General features: G+C 39.2%; 2 protein-coding genes across 5 annotated transcripts; both read left to right on the top strand.

Annotated features, from left to right (window-relative positions):
• Positions 1 to 329: 329 nt before the first annotated feature.
• On the top strand, positions 330 to 4,566 carry LOC134865163 (PTB domain-containing engulfment adapter protein 1-like). 4 transcript variants are annotated; one of them, XM_063884638.1, is made up of 7 exons: positions 330 to 398; positions 489 to 568; positions 743 to 814; positions 2,965 to 3,063; positions 3,622 to 3,759; positions 3,850 to 3,954; positions 4,150 to 4,566. In XM_063884638.1, exons 2-7 carry the CDS (start codon positions 524 to 526, stop codon positions 4,213 to 4,215), a joined length of 525 nt encoding a protein of 174 aa, XP_063740708.1. In that variant the 5' UTR covers positions 330 to 398; positions 489 to 523; the 3' UTR covers positions 4,216 to 4,566. The 4 variants fall into 4 exon arrangements, with proteins under 4 accessions (XP_063740708.1, XP_063740691.1, XP_063740700.1 ...); XM_063884621.1 differs by having other exon boundaries at positions 348 to 398; positions 2,926 to 3,063; XM_063884630.1 differs by having other exon boundaries at positions 349 to 419.
• Positions 4,567 to 4,720: 154 nt separating this feature from the next.
• Positions 4,721 to 13,145, top strand: tmem106c (transmembrane protein 106C). The gene is made up of 8 exons (XM_063884604.1): positions 4,721 to 4,909; positions 5,191 to 5,437; positions 6,088 to 6,151; positions 6,324 to 6,483; positions 7,095 to 7,235; positions 8,839 to 8,888; positions 9,094 to 9,147; positions 11,089 to 13,145. The coding sequence occupies exons 2-8, from the start codon at positions 5,224 to 5,226 to the stop codon at positions 11,240 to 11,242; spliced, it is 837 nt and encodes a 278-aa protein (XP_063740674.1). The 5' UTR covers positions 4,721 to 4,909; positions 5,191 to 5,223; the 3' UTR covers positions 11,243 to 13,145.
• The last annotated feature ends 3,005 nt before the right edge of the window (positions 13,146 to 16,150 follow it).

Below are 16,150 nucleotides of genomic sequence, written 5' to 3'. Positions count from 1 at the left end.
ATAACACGCTACGGGAAAGGGAAAACCCAAAAAGCATATAAGGGTCCCTTTAATTTTTTCGTGCACTCTAAACACAATGTACATACAGTATAGTGTGTGTTGTTACATTGCTGTCATGCAATCATGAAACAATGTAACAGAAATATGTAAGGAACATATAGAATAGCAGGAAATAATATCCAAAAAGTCCTAACATCATCTTAATAACTTCTGAACATGCTGTTACATTTTGGTCTTTTTAAATGTTTGCCTTCCATGAGTCGCCAGAAGTTTTCATGACATTTCCAGCCACCCTGATATCTGATAAAGCAATAAGGAAGACTTGACGGTTACTTATTAACTCCTACAGACTTTACACCCATCCGTCTGTACTGCAATAAGAAGACGGTTTACTCTGGGTACGTCGTATTTGCACTCGGGTAAGATTAATACAGAATTTCATCGACCATTAAAACACATTACACCTCTAATGTCTATTTTTACGTCAGCCTGCAGGGTTTAGTTTGGCACCAGAAGTGAGAAAATGAGTGACACAGAGGGAGACAATGAGATCTCCTTTCCAGTAAAGGTAAACGCTGATTTTTTATTTACTTATTCTGAATGTGGCTTAGTTTGTCATCGACTGGACTTGTGATATTTACTGTATGTACAGCAGCTTTTCATAATGTGACATTACTTTGATATTCAACCTTTTCCTAACCCTAACCCTAACCCTGTTTACGTTTTTTACTTTAAACTGTAGTTTCTTGGCCGAGTTGAGGTGGCCCGTTCTGATGGACTCCAGATCCTGTCTGAGGCTGTTCAGAGCCTAAAGGTCAGAAACTACCAGTCGCATTATATTTATTTCATTTTTGAATGCTCATTTTTGAAGCCTTTCCTCTTTTTATTTTAATGTGATAGGGTTTTGCATGTGTTATCGAAGCATTATATTACATATACACCAAGACAGCTTACAAAGACAAAATATGTAGCCACAAACAGATAAAAAAGTGGGAAGAATAACGGCTAATGGTACAGTAAATCATGTCCATAATTACTACCGCATGATACCTCTCACACCACAACACATATTGGTTAATATTGGAAGAATAGGTATAGACTTTACATCATTTTTTGGAGGAGCAGGTTGATGAAGGTCTACGGAAAAGGATAAGGGCCACATGGGAAACGTCTTTGTGAGATCTGACTGAGAGTGAGTTTTTTTTGGTTATCAGAGAAAAAACTGTAATTTCAGAACTAAAAAAAGAATCCCATGAGGCCCTTATCTTCCTTTCAGATTTGTTATAATTTTAGAATTCTGGTACAGGAGGGAAGTATTTCCCTTATAAAAGTCAACAATTATATATACAGTGGGGCAAAAAAGTATTTAGTCAGCCACCAATTGTGCAAGTTCCCCATTTAAAGAGATGAGAGAGGCCTGTAATTTTCATCATAGGTATACCTCAACTATGAGAGACAGAATGAGAAAAAAAATCCAGGAAATCACATTGTAGGATTTTTAAAGAATTCATTTTCTAATTATTGTGGAAAATAAGTATTTGGTCAATAACAAAAGTTCATCTCAATACTTTGTTATATACCCTTTGTTGGCAATGACAGAGGTCAAACGTTTTCTGTAAGTCTTCACAAGGTTTTCACACACTGTTGCTGGTATTTTGGCCCATTCCTCCATGCAGATCTCCTCTAAAGCAGTGATGTTTTGGGGCTGTCGCTGGGCAACACGGACTTTCAACTCCCTCCAAAGATTTTCTATGGGGTTGAGATCTAGAGACTGGCTAGGCCACTCCAGGACCTTGAAATGCTTCTTACGAAGCCACTCCTTCGTTGCCCTGGCGGTGTGTTTGGGATCATTGTCATGCTGAAAGACCCAGCCACGCTTCATCTTCAGTGCCCTTGCTGATGGAAGGAGGTTTTCACTCAAAATCTCACGATACATGGCCCCATTCATTCTTTCCTTTACACGGATCAGTCGTCCTGGTCCCTTTGCAGAAAAACAGCCCCAAAGCATGATGTTTCCACCCCCATGCTTCACAGTAGGTATGGTGTTCTTTGGATGCAACTCTGCATTCTTTCTCCTCCAAACACGACGAGTTGAGTTTTTACCAAAAGGTTCTATTTTGGTTTCATCTGACCATATGACATTCTCCCAATCCTCTTCTGGATCATCCAAATGCTCTCTAGCAAACTTCAGACGGGCCTGGACATGTACTGGCTTAAGCAGGGGGACACGTCTGGAACTGCAGGATTTAAGTCCCTGGCGGCGTAGTGTGTTACTGATGGTAGCCTCTGTTACTTTGGTCCCAGCTCTCTGCAGGTCATTCACTAGGTCCCCCCGTGTGGTTCTGGGAGTGTTGCTCACCGTTCTTGTGATCATTTTGACAGCTCTTTGGTCTTGGCCATAGTGGAGTTTGGAGTATGACTGTTTGAGGTTGTGGACAGGTGTCTTTTATACTGATAATGAGTTCAAAAAGGTGCCATTAATACAGGTAACGAGTGGAGGACAGAGGAGCCTCTTAAAGAAGAAGTTACAGGTCTGTGAGAGCCAGAAATCTTGCTTGTTTGTAGGTGACCAAATACTTATTTTACCGAGGAATTTACCAATTAATTCATTACAAATCCTACAATGTGATTTTCTGGATTTTGTTTCTCATTTTGTCTCTCATAGTTGAGGTATACCTATGATAAAAATTACAGGCCTCTCTCATCTTTTTAAATGGGAGAACTTGCACAATTGGTGGCTGACTAAATACTTTTTTGCCCCACTGTACACAACTGACAGTACAAGGGTTTATTTCAATTTTATATTCATGTACATGCCAATGTGGATTTAATAGCTTGGATTCCTCGGCACTGAACTGTATTCTGTGACATTGTATCAACTATGGCTATATAAACTTGTTAACTAAATAAGTTTATAAGATGCAGCTACAACGTGAAAGGAGATCCATCCCCTTTCTTCCCCAGACTCCAGATCAATTCTCCTCAGAAAAGGCAGCGAGGAAGAGCAAGGTCCATCTCTTCCTGTCGCTCAGTGGGATAGACATATTGGAAAACAAAACAAAGGTGAGGGGCAAACATATATCAATTATTATACCAGAACCAAGGGTACATACGTATGGATGAAGTTCTGAAGGGGACTTAAGGGTACAGAAACTAAAAATGAATGCAAAGATGTATAATGCTATACTAAAAAGACACAGAAAAACACACAATAATAAAAGAAATCTTAACAACTTCAAAGAGACTCAGAAAGAACACCGAGACTTAAATTACTTCAAAATGTGTACAACCACTACAAAGAGGCCCAACAGGACTACAAGAAAAAACATACAACTATAGAGACTTAAAATAACTACAAAAAACGACTGCAAAGAGATTCTGTCTAAGAAAATGTCTACAAAAATGTAATAAAATAATAAAAAAGAGACCCACAATGACAACAGGGGGAAAAAATAAAATAATGCTCAACAAGTTTCATGTAGGAGAGGTGGTTGAACCTTGTTACATGTCTATGCTAGAGGGCCCTATATTTCATATTCAACCCATGTGCATAAGATGTATTCCCTTGCGTTCTTGGCCTTGAATTATTATCTTTAATCTTCCTGTCTTCCCTACCCTCAGTTTCTGCTGTACTCGTGTCCTCTGTCCACTATTTCCTTCTGTGCCGTCCTGCCATCTTCGCCCAAAGTGTTTGGATTTGTGGCTCGACACCCTGCAGCAGACACCAACCACTGCTACCTGTTCCAGAGCCAGACGTTTGTGAGTATTCCTGACAAATCACTCCTATGACTTGGTGGTTTATTTTAGTTATTTGAGCCGAAGATCATTAATTGACTTAACATGTTTCAGTCTCACGTGCTGGTGTCAGTCATTGGGGATGCATTCCGAGCTTCAAAAAAAGAGGAGAGCGTCAGGGGAGGGAGAGATCTCATAGTGGAGGCCCTCAGACATAAGGTTTTTACGCTGAATTGTATTTTTTATGTCAAAGCTAGAGTTTCACGTGTCTCTGTCATAATGCACATTGTTGTTAAATTACTCATAAATAGTAACCAGTTCCTACACATGTGTAACGTTTTTAATGTCAAGGGTTGCATTTTCATCAGTTTCTCTTTCTTCCTCTTTCTTATCTTCATTTTTTGTTTTTTTTAGAATAAAATGCTGCAAAGAGAGAATGCGGAGCTGAAGAGGAGACTTGATAGACAGACTGATGTGTAGTGATTGAGACACATACTAATGAACCTTTTCTATTCTCATGAAAAACCTTCCAATAGCAAAACATAAAGGCCAATGTTTTGTTATTACCACGTAAATTCTATGTTTATTACCAATTTTCTCTGATCAGGTGTTGTGACGTTACGCACATCCACACCAGTAGAGGGCAGCAGTAATCAAACAAGGAAGAACTCGAAGCGGTGCGTTCAAATGCTACCCTTTCCGTGTTCTTGTGCCTTTGTAAATCATTTAAGAAAATGCCTCAGAGAAAATTAATATGTGAAATGATGGCCGAGTTATGCTGTGTGGCTTGTGCTCAATCGTAACAACTCACAATAAATATTATTTTAGAAACTACTGGTAAAGTCATTATTTGCAACTCTTCAACAACTGGATAAAAAGTCAAACTTGTGTGCCTGACATTTTGCTTATAATTGATTGTCTTCCATAGAGATTATCTAACGCAATCAACGCTATATTAAACACTAAATTGTACATTAAGCACGTAGTTGATCCATATAGAGGCAGACATACAACTGCCGTAGAAGGAAGCAGAACGTACGGAGGGCACGTGAAGGCAACAACACATGAACACACACTTGTGTATGACGGAAAGCAGTGAGTGGGTGCGCACTGCTGTAAACCATGGTGTAAACCAGATTTTGGGATGGCAAAGTTGAACTTTTCGGTCTAAAAGGTAAGTAAAGTTTGTATAAATAAGCTAACTTACGCTGCAGGTGGCTACAGGCACTGGGAGCTTACAGCAAACCTGTAGAACATGACCATTAGTTAGCATGCTAGCCACGCCACCCCTGGACAACATTGCTAACTTCACATTTTGACTGTCTGAGCTGATTGTGTTTAATGGAGATGCCCTCGGTTATTACCGGCGGACACAGGGGCAATATCTGCAAACCACAGCTGAGTCAGTTCCTTGCATACTTTCTGGCTTTATGGCTTGTTCTCATCCACCTGCAGACCGCAAGTCGATGGGAAACTAGTTAAACTGCCATGGGGACACGGTGGTCTCGCAGCGAGAGCAGCCTGTCGCTCCTCCCGGAGAGGCAGAGCTCAGTGCGGCAGGGAGAGGACCAGGACTCCGATAACGACTCTCTGGACGGACTCGTGCGGCGCGAGGACATAGCTCAGTTCCCCTACGTGGAATTCACTGGCAGGGACAGCATAACGTGTCCGACGTGCCAAGGCACCGGGCGAATACCCTCAGGTGAGTAAAAACAATGTTATACATCACTGGAATTATACTTAAACGTAGGTGCGTGACGTCAGAATTAGAGCACACTCATATATCCAATTTCAGTCTCAAAAGTGTTGAACATATTTAGTTGCATTTTGTTTATGGGCAATAAGGAAGACATGCATATCAGTGGTATGCGTGTTCATGTTTTTAACACTGCTCACGTCATTCAAAGTGGTATTAAAGATCCCCAAGCAATGTAATTTGATGACACTTAAGTAATAAAACAAATGTGTAATAGCATTGCATTTATTGTTTTCAATGTAAGAGAGAGGCTGTCATCGCGAGGCTTTGCATTTGCCTAGGGCCTCAAAATCGAGATATGGACTACTGCAATGCTATACTACAATATTTGCTATTGTACAGACTTTATAAAAAATGTTGTTTTATACAGGTTGTGCTAATAAAACAACACCATAACCATTTATTAATAATAATAATACATTTTTCCATGATGTGTTTTTTCCGTCCAAAATTGTGAATCCATTGCAATTTCAGTAAAAATAATCACAATGAGATTTTTTTTTTCCAAATCCTGCATCCCTATCCAATACCTATTTTCTTTTTTTAGACTAACAATAATCAGTATGTTGCACAACTCTTTATCTCTTACTTTATAGGTCAAGTGAATGAACTGGTAGCATTGATCCCATACAGCGACCAAAGGTTACGACCCCAAAGAACGTAAGTAACCAAATGTACTAATGTTTTTTTTCTTGCCCCCGAAAAATAATGTTTTTCTGATTCCCAGCTGTTCATTTAATAATGTCAGAGTCAATTCGAATTCATGTTTTTGCATTACCAACCTTTTATCCAGGTGTGTTCAAGCTTTGTTTTATGCTTTTTGGTGTTGTAGGAAGCTGTATGTGGTCCTGTCAGTCGTCTTGTGCCTCCTTGCTTCCTCCCTCGTGGCCTTCTTCCTCTTCCCTCGCTCTGTGATCGTGGTGGATGATGGGATTCACTCTGTGTCGGTGCGCTTTGACCACTCCGAAAATAAAGTCCTAATGAACATGACGGTACGTTTTCTATAATACATGCACTTTACTCTCTAATACAACAGGCCTGCAGTTCATTCCACCCTCACGGAGGTTCTAATATGACATGCGCTGATTAAATTACATTTATAGACAATTGAAAGACAGCATTGTAGCGTATTTTACTGACACACAATGTATGTACCTTTTGTTTAGAATGGAATCACTAAACTCCCTTGGAAGAAAATTATTGAGTATTTATTTTAAATATTTGTAGTCCTTGAGAATTAAGTAGTGAAGCACTGAGCCTCTTGGCACAAATTTCAGTTTTATACAGCACAGAAAACTCTTTAGATCAAACCAGGACAATAGATTTTTTTCCACCACTTGCCACTGGGTTTCCGTTGTGAAATTCTGTATGTATTGAGGTGTTTATTTAACTGTAATTTATTTTTGAGGATGTAGTTTATGGTTTTGTTGACTATATTACATTCTTTTTGTAATCCCCCTTCATTTATTTAAGTAAATTGGACTTAACATTATAATCCCAGGTACCTAATAAACTGTTTTTTGGACTTTTGTGGGGGATTAGTGATATCATTTAATTGTGTCCTTATTTATTTTTAAATACTTATGAACTTCCTTTTCAACAGAGCACTCTGAACCTGAGCAACCCGAACTTCTTCTCGGTGCTGGTGCAGAGTGTGAGCTGTCAGGTCCTCTACATGAAGATGGTGATCGGAAACCAGCAGCTGAACAACGTCACCACCATCCAGCCGCTCAGCCAGAGACAGGTACACACACTTCATCAGTTCATGTTAATTATAAAAGCCAAGTTTTTTTCTAGAAAAATATAGTACAAAGGTGCTAACGTCACATCCGGACAAAATTACGGCCCGCCCACTTTCCGGCGAGAATAATGCGTTTGAGTGAAGCGAAAAAATATAGTTTTTTCATTTCTTAAAGCTGCCGAGTCATATATTGCACCTCAAACAACAAATCAATCCTGAGTTACGGTTTCTACATCCTCGACAGAACAATGGACGGTAAAATAAACAATCTAATTCAGTAAGCCTGCTGCCTGCCACACGTCCACCAGCAGACCCACCAGAGATCCATCCCATATTTATTCAGAGCTCCGTAAAACAAAGCTGTCTCGGCCGTCTGACAGTCCATTTGACGTGATTTAATTTCAAGTAATTATACAGTTTTTGAAGAACAGAAATATTGTTTTCTGGCATCACTTTAACATTTTATGGGGAAAATGCTTAAGACAAAACCATGGAAGGGGTTTTGAGTTAAGGCATTTTGTCTGCATAATCAACACCAGGGGTTGGTTGAGACACCGCTTCCTGCTGGTACAAAGTTCAGCATGCAAACAAAGCTGTTACCACTGAAAAGCACGCTGAGGGTGTGCCTGTTTAAATATACAGAACTATTACATAACTCTCCTTCAAAAGGCATGATCACTTTATTATAGTAGTGCTTCTACTATGTCATGTCTCCATGCTGTAATGTTCAAAAAGCTCTTTATTGTTCTCATACTGCCTGTGCTGCAGCAGCTCTTTTCCCCCTCTGTCTGAAACCAGAGCCCAGTCTGCTCTGATTGGTTAGCTGGCCAGCTCGGTTTTGATTGATCAACTGCTTAGAGCTGTCCCGCCCCTAAGCCTTTCACGTATTATGTTTTCAATATCAATATAACAACGAATGTAGGGTCGACCATTGTTGCTTTCACAAAATATTTACACAATTTTGATGAATAACCAACATAAATGTGGATACAATGGCTAAATAGGCAAAGGGAAATCAAATAAAGCCAGAACAGTTGTGTAAATACAGAAAAGCATATCACTTTCCAGCTTTGAAAACCAGGTAAAGACATTCTGTGATATTAAGATATAATAAATCTAAGACAATAAGTAGTCCGGATGTTTAGTTAATAATGATATATTACCCACCCATAATTAAAGGGATACATTTACAAGAAAATATCAAATATTTTTGACCAAAACATTAACATTTTCTTGGTTTTGAACTACTGCTAGTTCGATTTGTTGAGCATTCAAAAATAATATTTATTGTTTTAGACTGAAGGGCATGTTTCAGATATACAGAAGATGTCTACACGATTTGGAAAAAAGAACAGATTATTTTGACTGATGATGGGAATAGTATTTAGGAGGGATTTATCAGTTTCCATCATTATTCTCATGTTGATATTGCACTGTAGCTGTGTTACTTGTTTTCTTATCACCCATACCCTACAAAATGTGAGCATTGTGCACATTTTCTTTCTCCATTATCTCATTATCTTAACTTCTGATAAACACACTGAAGTTACTTATCAGCTCCAGATAATAGGGTGTTGATCCGTGGTGTTGTGTCTGTGTCCCGCAGGTGAACTACACGGTCAGTGTGGAGATCGGGAGCGGTGCCCCCTACGTCTAGTAAGTCTGTCTAATCTACGTTTGTCAAATCAGTGAATTTTCATTGACCAGACAATTTAGAGTACAAGTGCCCCTTTAACTTTAAAGCAACACATTTTATATTGTTTATAAAGCCATGTAAATGAGACAGTGAGCGGAATTACATGTGATTTGTATTTATTCCAGTTCAACAATCTAAATCTTTTCTGTTGTTTTTCTTTTTCAGCGCCTTCTGTACCATGCCCAGCATTAAAGTCCACAACATTGTCGTTTCTATGCAGTAAGTTCCACCTTTTATCCTCACAAGTACTGAGATTTTGCACTCTAAACTTACAGTGGCAAGTGGCAAAATACTCCAAAATGTAGTAAATATACAGCACAACTACTTCTAAACTGTGTCAAAATGAAACACTTCAGAGGAACTGATAGTTATTTTCCACCTTTGTACCATAATGCAGTTGCTTATCAGCCGACGGTCAGCTGTGTTGTCTGTTTGCATGTTATGTAACACTGAGAGACTGTTAGCACACAGGCCACTTCCTCAAGAGTGACACTGGTGAACCAGTACTATTTTTAATAAACTCTATAACCTTTGGCTCTGTAGCAGAGACTCAATAAGCTTCCTTTCTAGGGCTGTGCCCGACTTAAAGCTTTATTTATAACGTTGACATTTAAAATTTGGGATGAGATTTCAGAATATTTTATATACACTACGGCTGTCACTTTTTGAAAAAATCACAATCGATTTTTTTAGGCTTACATTTTCATTGAATCGATTGTAGAATCGATTTTCCACATCTACGTTTCAATTTTCAAAACAAAGGCCAACGCACTGCCATTAGGACTAACATAAAGAGGGCGCAAGAGACGTACAGGCCACCATGTTTGATTATTTATTGCGTGAAGTTTGTGTATAACAAACAGGAGCATTCTCGAAAAACAATAAGCAGTATGGACTGCCACAACATCAATGATGAAAAACATTACTGCAGGCTTCTGGCTGTTCACCATTATAAATATGAAACACATTTCGCATACGCAGGCGATTGTTGAAGAGTTTGAAAATAAAACTTAAAATTCACTTGAGGACTAGCTAACATAAAAATAGGTTGAAAATATTTCACTTAGCCAACACGCAGGATCGCTACATTCCCCACAACAGACCAGAACATACTGAGTCTGCATATGCCCCCTCATAGTTGTAGTGCTGCTGTGATATGGGAACTCACGATCGCACAGTTTGCATTCCACTTTGTCCTTCTCCATAGTTTTGCCTTCTGCCCAAAATCCGAAGTGCTTCCATATCGAACTCCTCATGTGATTAGGGGGTATCACTCCTCTCTCACATCGCCCTCCATTTTTTGGCAAAACACTAGGCTGCGGCAGCCGACACTATCAGGCTGTTTCCGGTGCGTACAGTTGGTGGGAATTTACTTTTTAGCCGTCGCAATGCCTGCTGCACTTTCAGAATTCTTTTCTTTTCTGCTTGTTTGTGAGTTATGTTAATAATAATCATAATGAAATGAAATATTTTTTATTTGTTAAAAAATAAGTAATTTGGTAAAAATCGATTCCCTCTTTTAGTTTTCGAAACTTGTGTTGGTCGGTCCAATCGATTGTACAATCGGTTCTCGAACAAAGTGACAGCCCTAATATACACCGAGGGAAATTTGGTTTTGTGTCAGTTACTCCATTTTAGAATAAAACAAATAAAATGATTGATATAACGATCAGAAGTTCAAGTAAGAATGCATTTTAATATAACATTTAATAAAGACTTAAATATAAACATATTCCTACAAAAAATAGTACAATACAAATATGTATACAGAGGAAGAAACATAGAGGAAGTTCAAGTAATAATATGAAATAACTTAAAGTTCTATTTAAGCTCCGTTTTAATAATAAAATAAAAAAAGATTAATACAACAAATCAATACAAATATATAAAAAAAGAAAATAAGTTAAAATAAAATATATAATAATATTACAAATATTTAGATTATCAATAGAGGTCTAAGTAAAATGTGCACACTGCTAAAAAATATACTATGTATATTACAAAAATAACCATACTTAAATAGTAATATAATTGATAACATACTGTATGTAAACATAATAAAAAATGATTTAAAATAAATAAAATGCTGATTACTTAATATTTCTATGTTGGTCTTGGACTTATTGTGGTAATTGTCTGTATCGTCCCATTTGTTTTCAGAACCACGGTAAAAACCTCATACATGGTGCGGACGTCCCAGAACAGCCTGGAGGCGTACCGCTACATCGACTGCGGCTCCAACACCACGCGCACCAAGCAGCACAGGCTCCCCTCCTCAGTCCACACACCCCCCCTCAGCGCCCCGCTGCTGTGAGGTTAGGCTGCATACTCCAGGATGCTTTAAGCCGACCACCAGCAGAACCCATCAGACGCTGCTCTCTCTTGATTTTGCAGTAAGCAGCTGATAACTCGTGCCATTTAACGATGTCGCCGGCCAACAGGCGACTGAATGTGTGAGGCGTGGATATTTCCTGCCCTTTTTGGGGGATTGTTTTTACTTGCGTTAGCAGGGATGATTATTGTCTAATGCAATACGAGTAAAAAAGGTTGACTTCTCAAACTTGCTGACAGGATGAGTCACATGTTCAGCTGCTGATAGGAGTGACTAATTGAACGTCAAGCACTCTGTGTCCCAGCAGGACAGAGAAAGCTCTTTCTTTAAAGGGAATGGCTGACATTCCCAGCCGACAAAGGCATTTAGCTTTAATTAACACTGCGTGGTTGTGTGCTGTCGTACTATGGGAGCGTTCTGCAGCGGAGCTTTAATGGCTTTGTGGTGTTACACTGTTAGGCTGGAGTGAAGGAGGCCGATTGCTGTTTTCTGTTTGGGATTAAATGCGACAACAGAAGGGAAACCTTAATGATTTAATGTTTTGCACCTTTAAACCAGGACCTATTGTTAGAAGTATTACTTTTGCTGTGTTATTTAACTTAAACGGAAGCTAAAAAATGGCATTTAACATATCACAGATGATTTTAAGGAATTTATATGTTATTTTTGTTAGCTCTGAGCACAGCAGGTGTAAGCATACTGATTTTAGATTCAGAGCAGAGTAGTGTCACAGAGAGGACTACTGCTCTCAGGTTATTACTGAAGCTAATACGGAGGCCCTGAGATGGAAGTGGGTAATAAAAATCCAGTAATCAGTAAAAAAAACTGTATCCAAGAACAGGTGATTAATATGTTTTTCATTTGTGAAACGGGTGGGGCAATGCAGTTTTGCCAGGTGAAGAAAAACATTTGCAACAATAACTATTCTGTTATTTTCTTTTAAATCTCAAAAGCGTTTGAAAGTTATCAACGTGTATTGTAATATTAATTTCAATGTGCTTTTATTTTTCTTCCTCGATTAAAATATATATCTAGCCAATAGAAGAATCATGACAGTAATGGCACACAATCTTTTTAGTAGTGCAACTCACCCTCTTGTTGTCAAAATCAGTATTACAACAACAAAACCATTTTTTATTCACCTGCCAACTTTATTCCCCACCTGTTCATAGATCCTTTTAAAAAAACAAAGTTTTTAAAATATTATCCCAGCAATGTTTTTATCAGATGCTTTTAAATAACAAACACTGGTAAGAAAACGTTTCCATTAAAAACAAATCTCTGGAATAGTTTGTCATTGGCCTCTCAGGGTTTCCGTACACTTATGTCTTCATATAAACTAGGATATTATTTTATAATTTACACTCCTAGCTAAGCTACTGTGGAATATCAATGGTGCTGTTGAACATATGAATACAGTATCCTCTCAAGCATGGCCTTTAAAATCCAGATGTGCAAACGCAAACTGTTAAGATTGAAAGTGTGTGTGTATGTTTAAGTATACTTACATTGGGTCTGACAGTTATTGATCCACACTGTTATGTCCTCTGCATTTTCCTTCATCTGCGTGTTCTACTCCTCCGTGTCATATTAATCATTTCTCATCCTCAGATCAGGAAGTACATAATCAGTTTTCATGGCTGTTGAAATTCTACATTAAATGTTCATTAATTATTTCTGCTAAAGGATCTGTTCTGTCATGAGTTTGACTTTAAAATGGAAACCAATAACTTAAAACAATTTGCATTTGTTATTTTTTTAAACGGACAGTTTGTACATTTGTGAATGATTTTACCAGGGTTTTCAAAAAAACGGTTTATATTGTCATGCTTAAAAGTTATTAAAGGGATGTTTGAATAAATAAAACTAATAATGAAGCCCAATATTTGTTGTTTCGGAGTCTTTTATTTTTGCTAAACCTTCACAACTAATCGTCAATTAATTGAATTGGCAAGAAATTAATTCACAACAACTTAGATGTCAAAATGTCCATAGGTACAACACTGGCACCCACATTGCTCCCTTATGAGTGTGTGTGTGTGTGTGTGTGTGTGTGTGTGGATGTTTAATGCTCCCAATGAGCAGGTCACACATGTATGGTAGCCTCTGCCACCAGTGTGTGAATGGGTAACTGTTGGCCGTTAAGTGTTTTGAGTGTACGAATAGAAACCACTTTATAAATGAAATGTATTTATTACATTTAATCTCTTTTTAGATTCCTTTCGAACAACAAGCCAATCCCGTCCTGCTGCTAGCCTCTTAAATGTGAGCATTTGCAGCTTTTCTTTGTGTAATAGCGTCAAAAGGAATACCTTATCGAGAAAATGAACGGCAGATCCTGAAGCGTCTGATCTCACTCATCTCTTTTCCCGCTCTCAAAATCCCAGAAAAAGGTTTGTACTTTTTATTTTAAGCAGGAGCAGCTAAACAATCTCTTCCTTTTTTTTGGTTGGATAATTGTTTTGTCTATAAATACATTTTACAGTAAATCCACCTTTTATCTGATATGATTGTAATGTATCCCTCTCAGATCTGATAGGAGAGGTCCTGGAGGTTCTCCCAGTGAATAACATCAGCTGAAAGGAGCAGGTGACTCTTCTCTTCCTCACAGACTCCTGTGAAGTGTGTTCATTATGCTCACCTCTATGTCTGTCCCGCTCCCCTCATCCTGTAACATCCTCTTCCTCTACCTGCACTCCGTAGAAACACAGTTAAAGATGACTTCACACTCACTGGCATAAACCGCAGGTACAAAATTGCCCTTAGGATTACACTTAATAAATAAATAGAGGCACAGGAATAAGTGTTTCATCTGTAAATTAGTTAGTATTTTAGCTCAATCATCTGAAAGTCAGTGGTCTTTGTTCTGGATTTGGTGTTGTAAATTATTTCTGTGGTTAACAAAAGCTCCGGAGTTTCATGTGATGTGCTATGACATAAAACACGTCAATAAATTCCCCACTAGTGAATGTGTGAAGCTTCCATGTGTCTGTCAAACTGAGATTGCTAATAAATAGCTCGATGAGGCTGCTCTAGGTCATCATGCTGAACATTAGCCACCTTTAGCTTAGCATTGGTGAGTTGACGTCATGCGACAAAGATGCGGTCCTTTATAGCAGGGGTCTTCAACGTTTTTCAGGCCAGGGACCCCCAAACTGATGGAGAGTTGGAGCAGGGACCCCCTACTATTAATATGGCATACAATTGTGTTTTATATTAAACGGGGCCTAGTGCAGTGTGTAAACATAGATACTGTTATTGTACATTCAATACTAAGCTATTCAAATAATACACAGGTTAATATATTCATGTTTTTATTTTAAACAAGTGCAAGGTACAGTGTGGCCGTACCACTGCCATTTATGAACATATATCTTGCACACAACACAGGGCTATTAAAATAAATCACAATAAAAGTTTGAACTTTAAACAAGTGCAAGGTGCAGAGTGGCTGTGCCACTGTCATTTATAAACAAACACTGAGCTATGAGATTTTAACACTAAACATGCATGTAGATGGGACAATGAATCCTCAAACCATCTGTGGATGGCACACGTACTCTCACATCAGTGAGATGTCTGACCCTGATGAGCAGCACACAGCTGATCCAGCCTTGGACGGATGGAGGTTGTCAGGCAGAGGGTCATATCAGCCTCAGGCTGCAGCCTTGACCTGTATTTGTTTTTCAAGTAAGTCAGTGAGGAAAATCCACTTTCGCAAAGATAGGTTGTGGCAAAGGGCAAAAGGCTCATCATGGCTTTTCCTGCCAATTGCGGAAAGTCTTTCTGGCAAGAGATCCAGAACTGGGTGAGTGGTTTTGTGTCATATGTGTCTGAACGTACTGTCAGTGGATAGTTCGATTAGCTGATCCTCCTCCGTCACTGTCAGGTGTGTGCCGTCTGCTGCGTTGTCTGTGAATGGAAACAGTATCCATGTCTTGTCCCTGCTCCAGGAGTCAGCCTCAGAAAAGTAGTGCCCAAATTGTCCCTCGAGCGCCTCCAAATGCGCAAGAATTGCGCGTGTAATGGGGGGCGAGAGCACAGCAGAATCTCCCAGCTCATCCACTGATGGAAACATGGAAAATATTTCCTCCCCGATGAGCTCCCTCCACCTTTTGATTTTTTTTAGAAAGCCTTCCATTTTGTCATACAGTTGAATGGCATGGGTATTGCGGCCTTGCATTGAACTGCTCAGTTTGTTCAGCTCAGCGAAAACATCAGCAAGATAGGCAAGTTTGGTGACCCAAACATTGTCACTGAAAAGTGCAGCCAGCTCTGTGCGCTTTTGGAGAAGTAAAAACTCCCGAATAGACTTGCGCAATTCCAGCACACGTGACAACACTGTTCCATGTGAAAGCCACCGAACCTCGGAATGGTAGAGTAGCGCAGTGTGTTCTTCTCCCTCAGCAGCACAGAGATTCGAGAAGAGACGTGTTTGCAATGCGCTCTTCTTGACTAGGTTGACTACTTTCACTACCGAGTCCATGACATCTGCCAATTCAGCGCTCATATCTTTGGCAACAAGTGACTCCCTGTGTAGCATGCAGTGCGTCCAAATCACTTGCGGAGACACATCCCTTACAAGCGCGATTAGTCCACTTTTTAAACCAGCCATGGCTCTTGCACCGTCAGTGCACAGCGCAATACATTTTGTCCACGGAATGTCATTCTCTCTGAAAAAAACATCGATCACTTTGAAGATTTCAGAACTAGTTGTGCGTTGAGGGAGGCACTTACAAAACAAAAATTCCTCCTGCATTTCCTTATCATCGACAAAGCGCACAAACGCCAGAAGCTGGGCGTCCTTCGACACATCTGTTGACTCGTCTAATTGTAACGCAAATGCATCTGCCAACCTCAGCTTCTCTATCAGTTGCATCCTCACATCAG

The sequence above is a fragment of the Eleginops maclovinus genome, chromosome 1, assembly GCF_036324505.1.
Source record: "Eleginops maclovinus isolate JMC-PN-2008 ecotype Puerto Natales chromosome 1, JC_Emac_rtc_rv5, whole genome shotgun sequence".
Classification (NCBI taxonomy): domain Eukaryota; kingdom Metazoa; phylum Chordata; class Actinopteri; order Perciformes; family Eleginopidae; genus Eleginops; species Eleginops maclovinus.
Note: the sequence above shows the minus strand (reverse complement) of the source record. Positions and strands in the feature narration are given on the sequence as shown.

Bases quoted from the DNA above. Each gene is read 5' to 3' on its own strand.
- LOC134865163 (XM_063884621.1), top strand. From the start codon at position 524: ATGAGTGACACAGAGGGAGACAATGAGATCTCCTTTCCAGTAAAG. The intron at 569-742 runs GTAAACGCTGAT...TTTAAACTGTAG, and splicing joins AGATCTCCTTTCCAGTAAAG to TTTCTTGGCCGAGTTGAGGT. The intron at 3,760-3,849 runs GTGAGTATTCCT...AACATGTTTCAG, and splicing joins TGTTCCAGAGCCAGACGTTT to TCTCACGTGCTGGTGTCAGT.
- tmem106c (XM_063884604.1), top strand. From the start codon at position 5,224: ATGGGGACACGGTGGTCTCGCAGCGAGAGCAGCCTGTCGCTCCTCCCG. The intron at 7,236-8,838 runs GTACACACACTT...TGTGTCCCGCAG, and splicing joins AGCCGCTCAGCCAGAGACAG to GTGAACTACACGGTCAGTGT. The intron at 8,889-9,093 runs GTAAGTCTGTCT...TTTCTTTTTCAG, and splicing joins AGCGGTGCCCCCTACGTCTA to CGCCTTCTGTACCATGCCCA.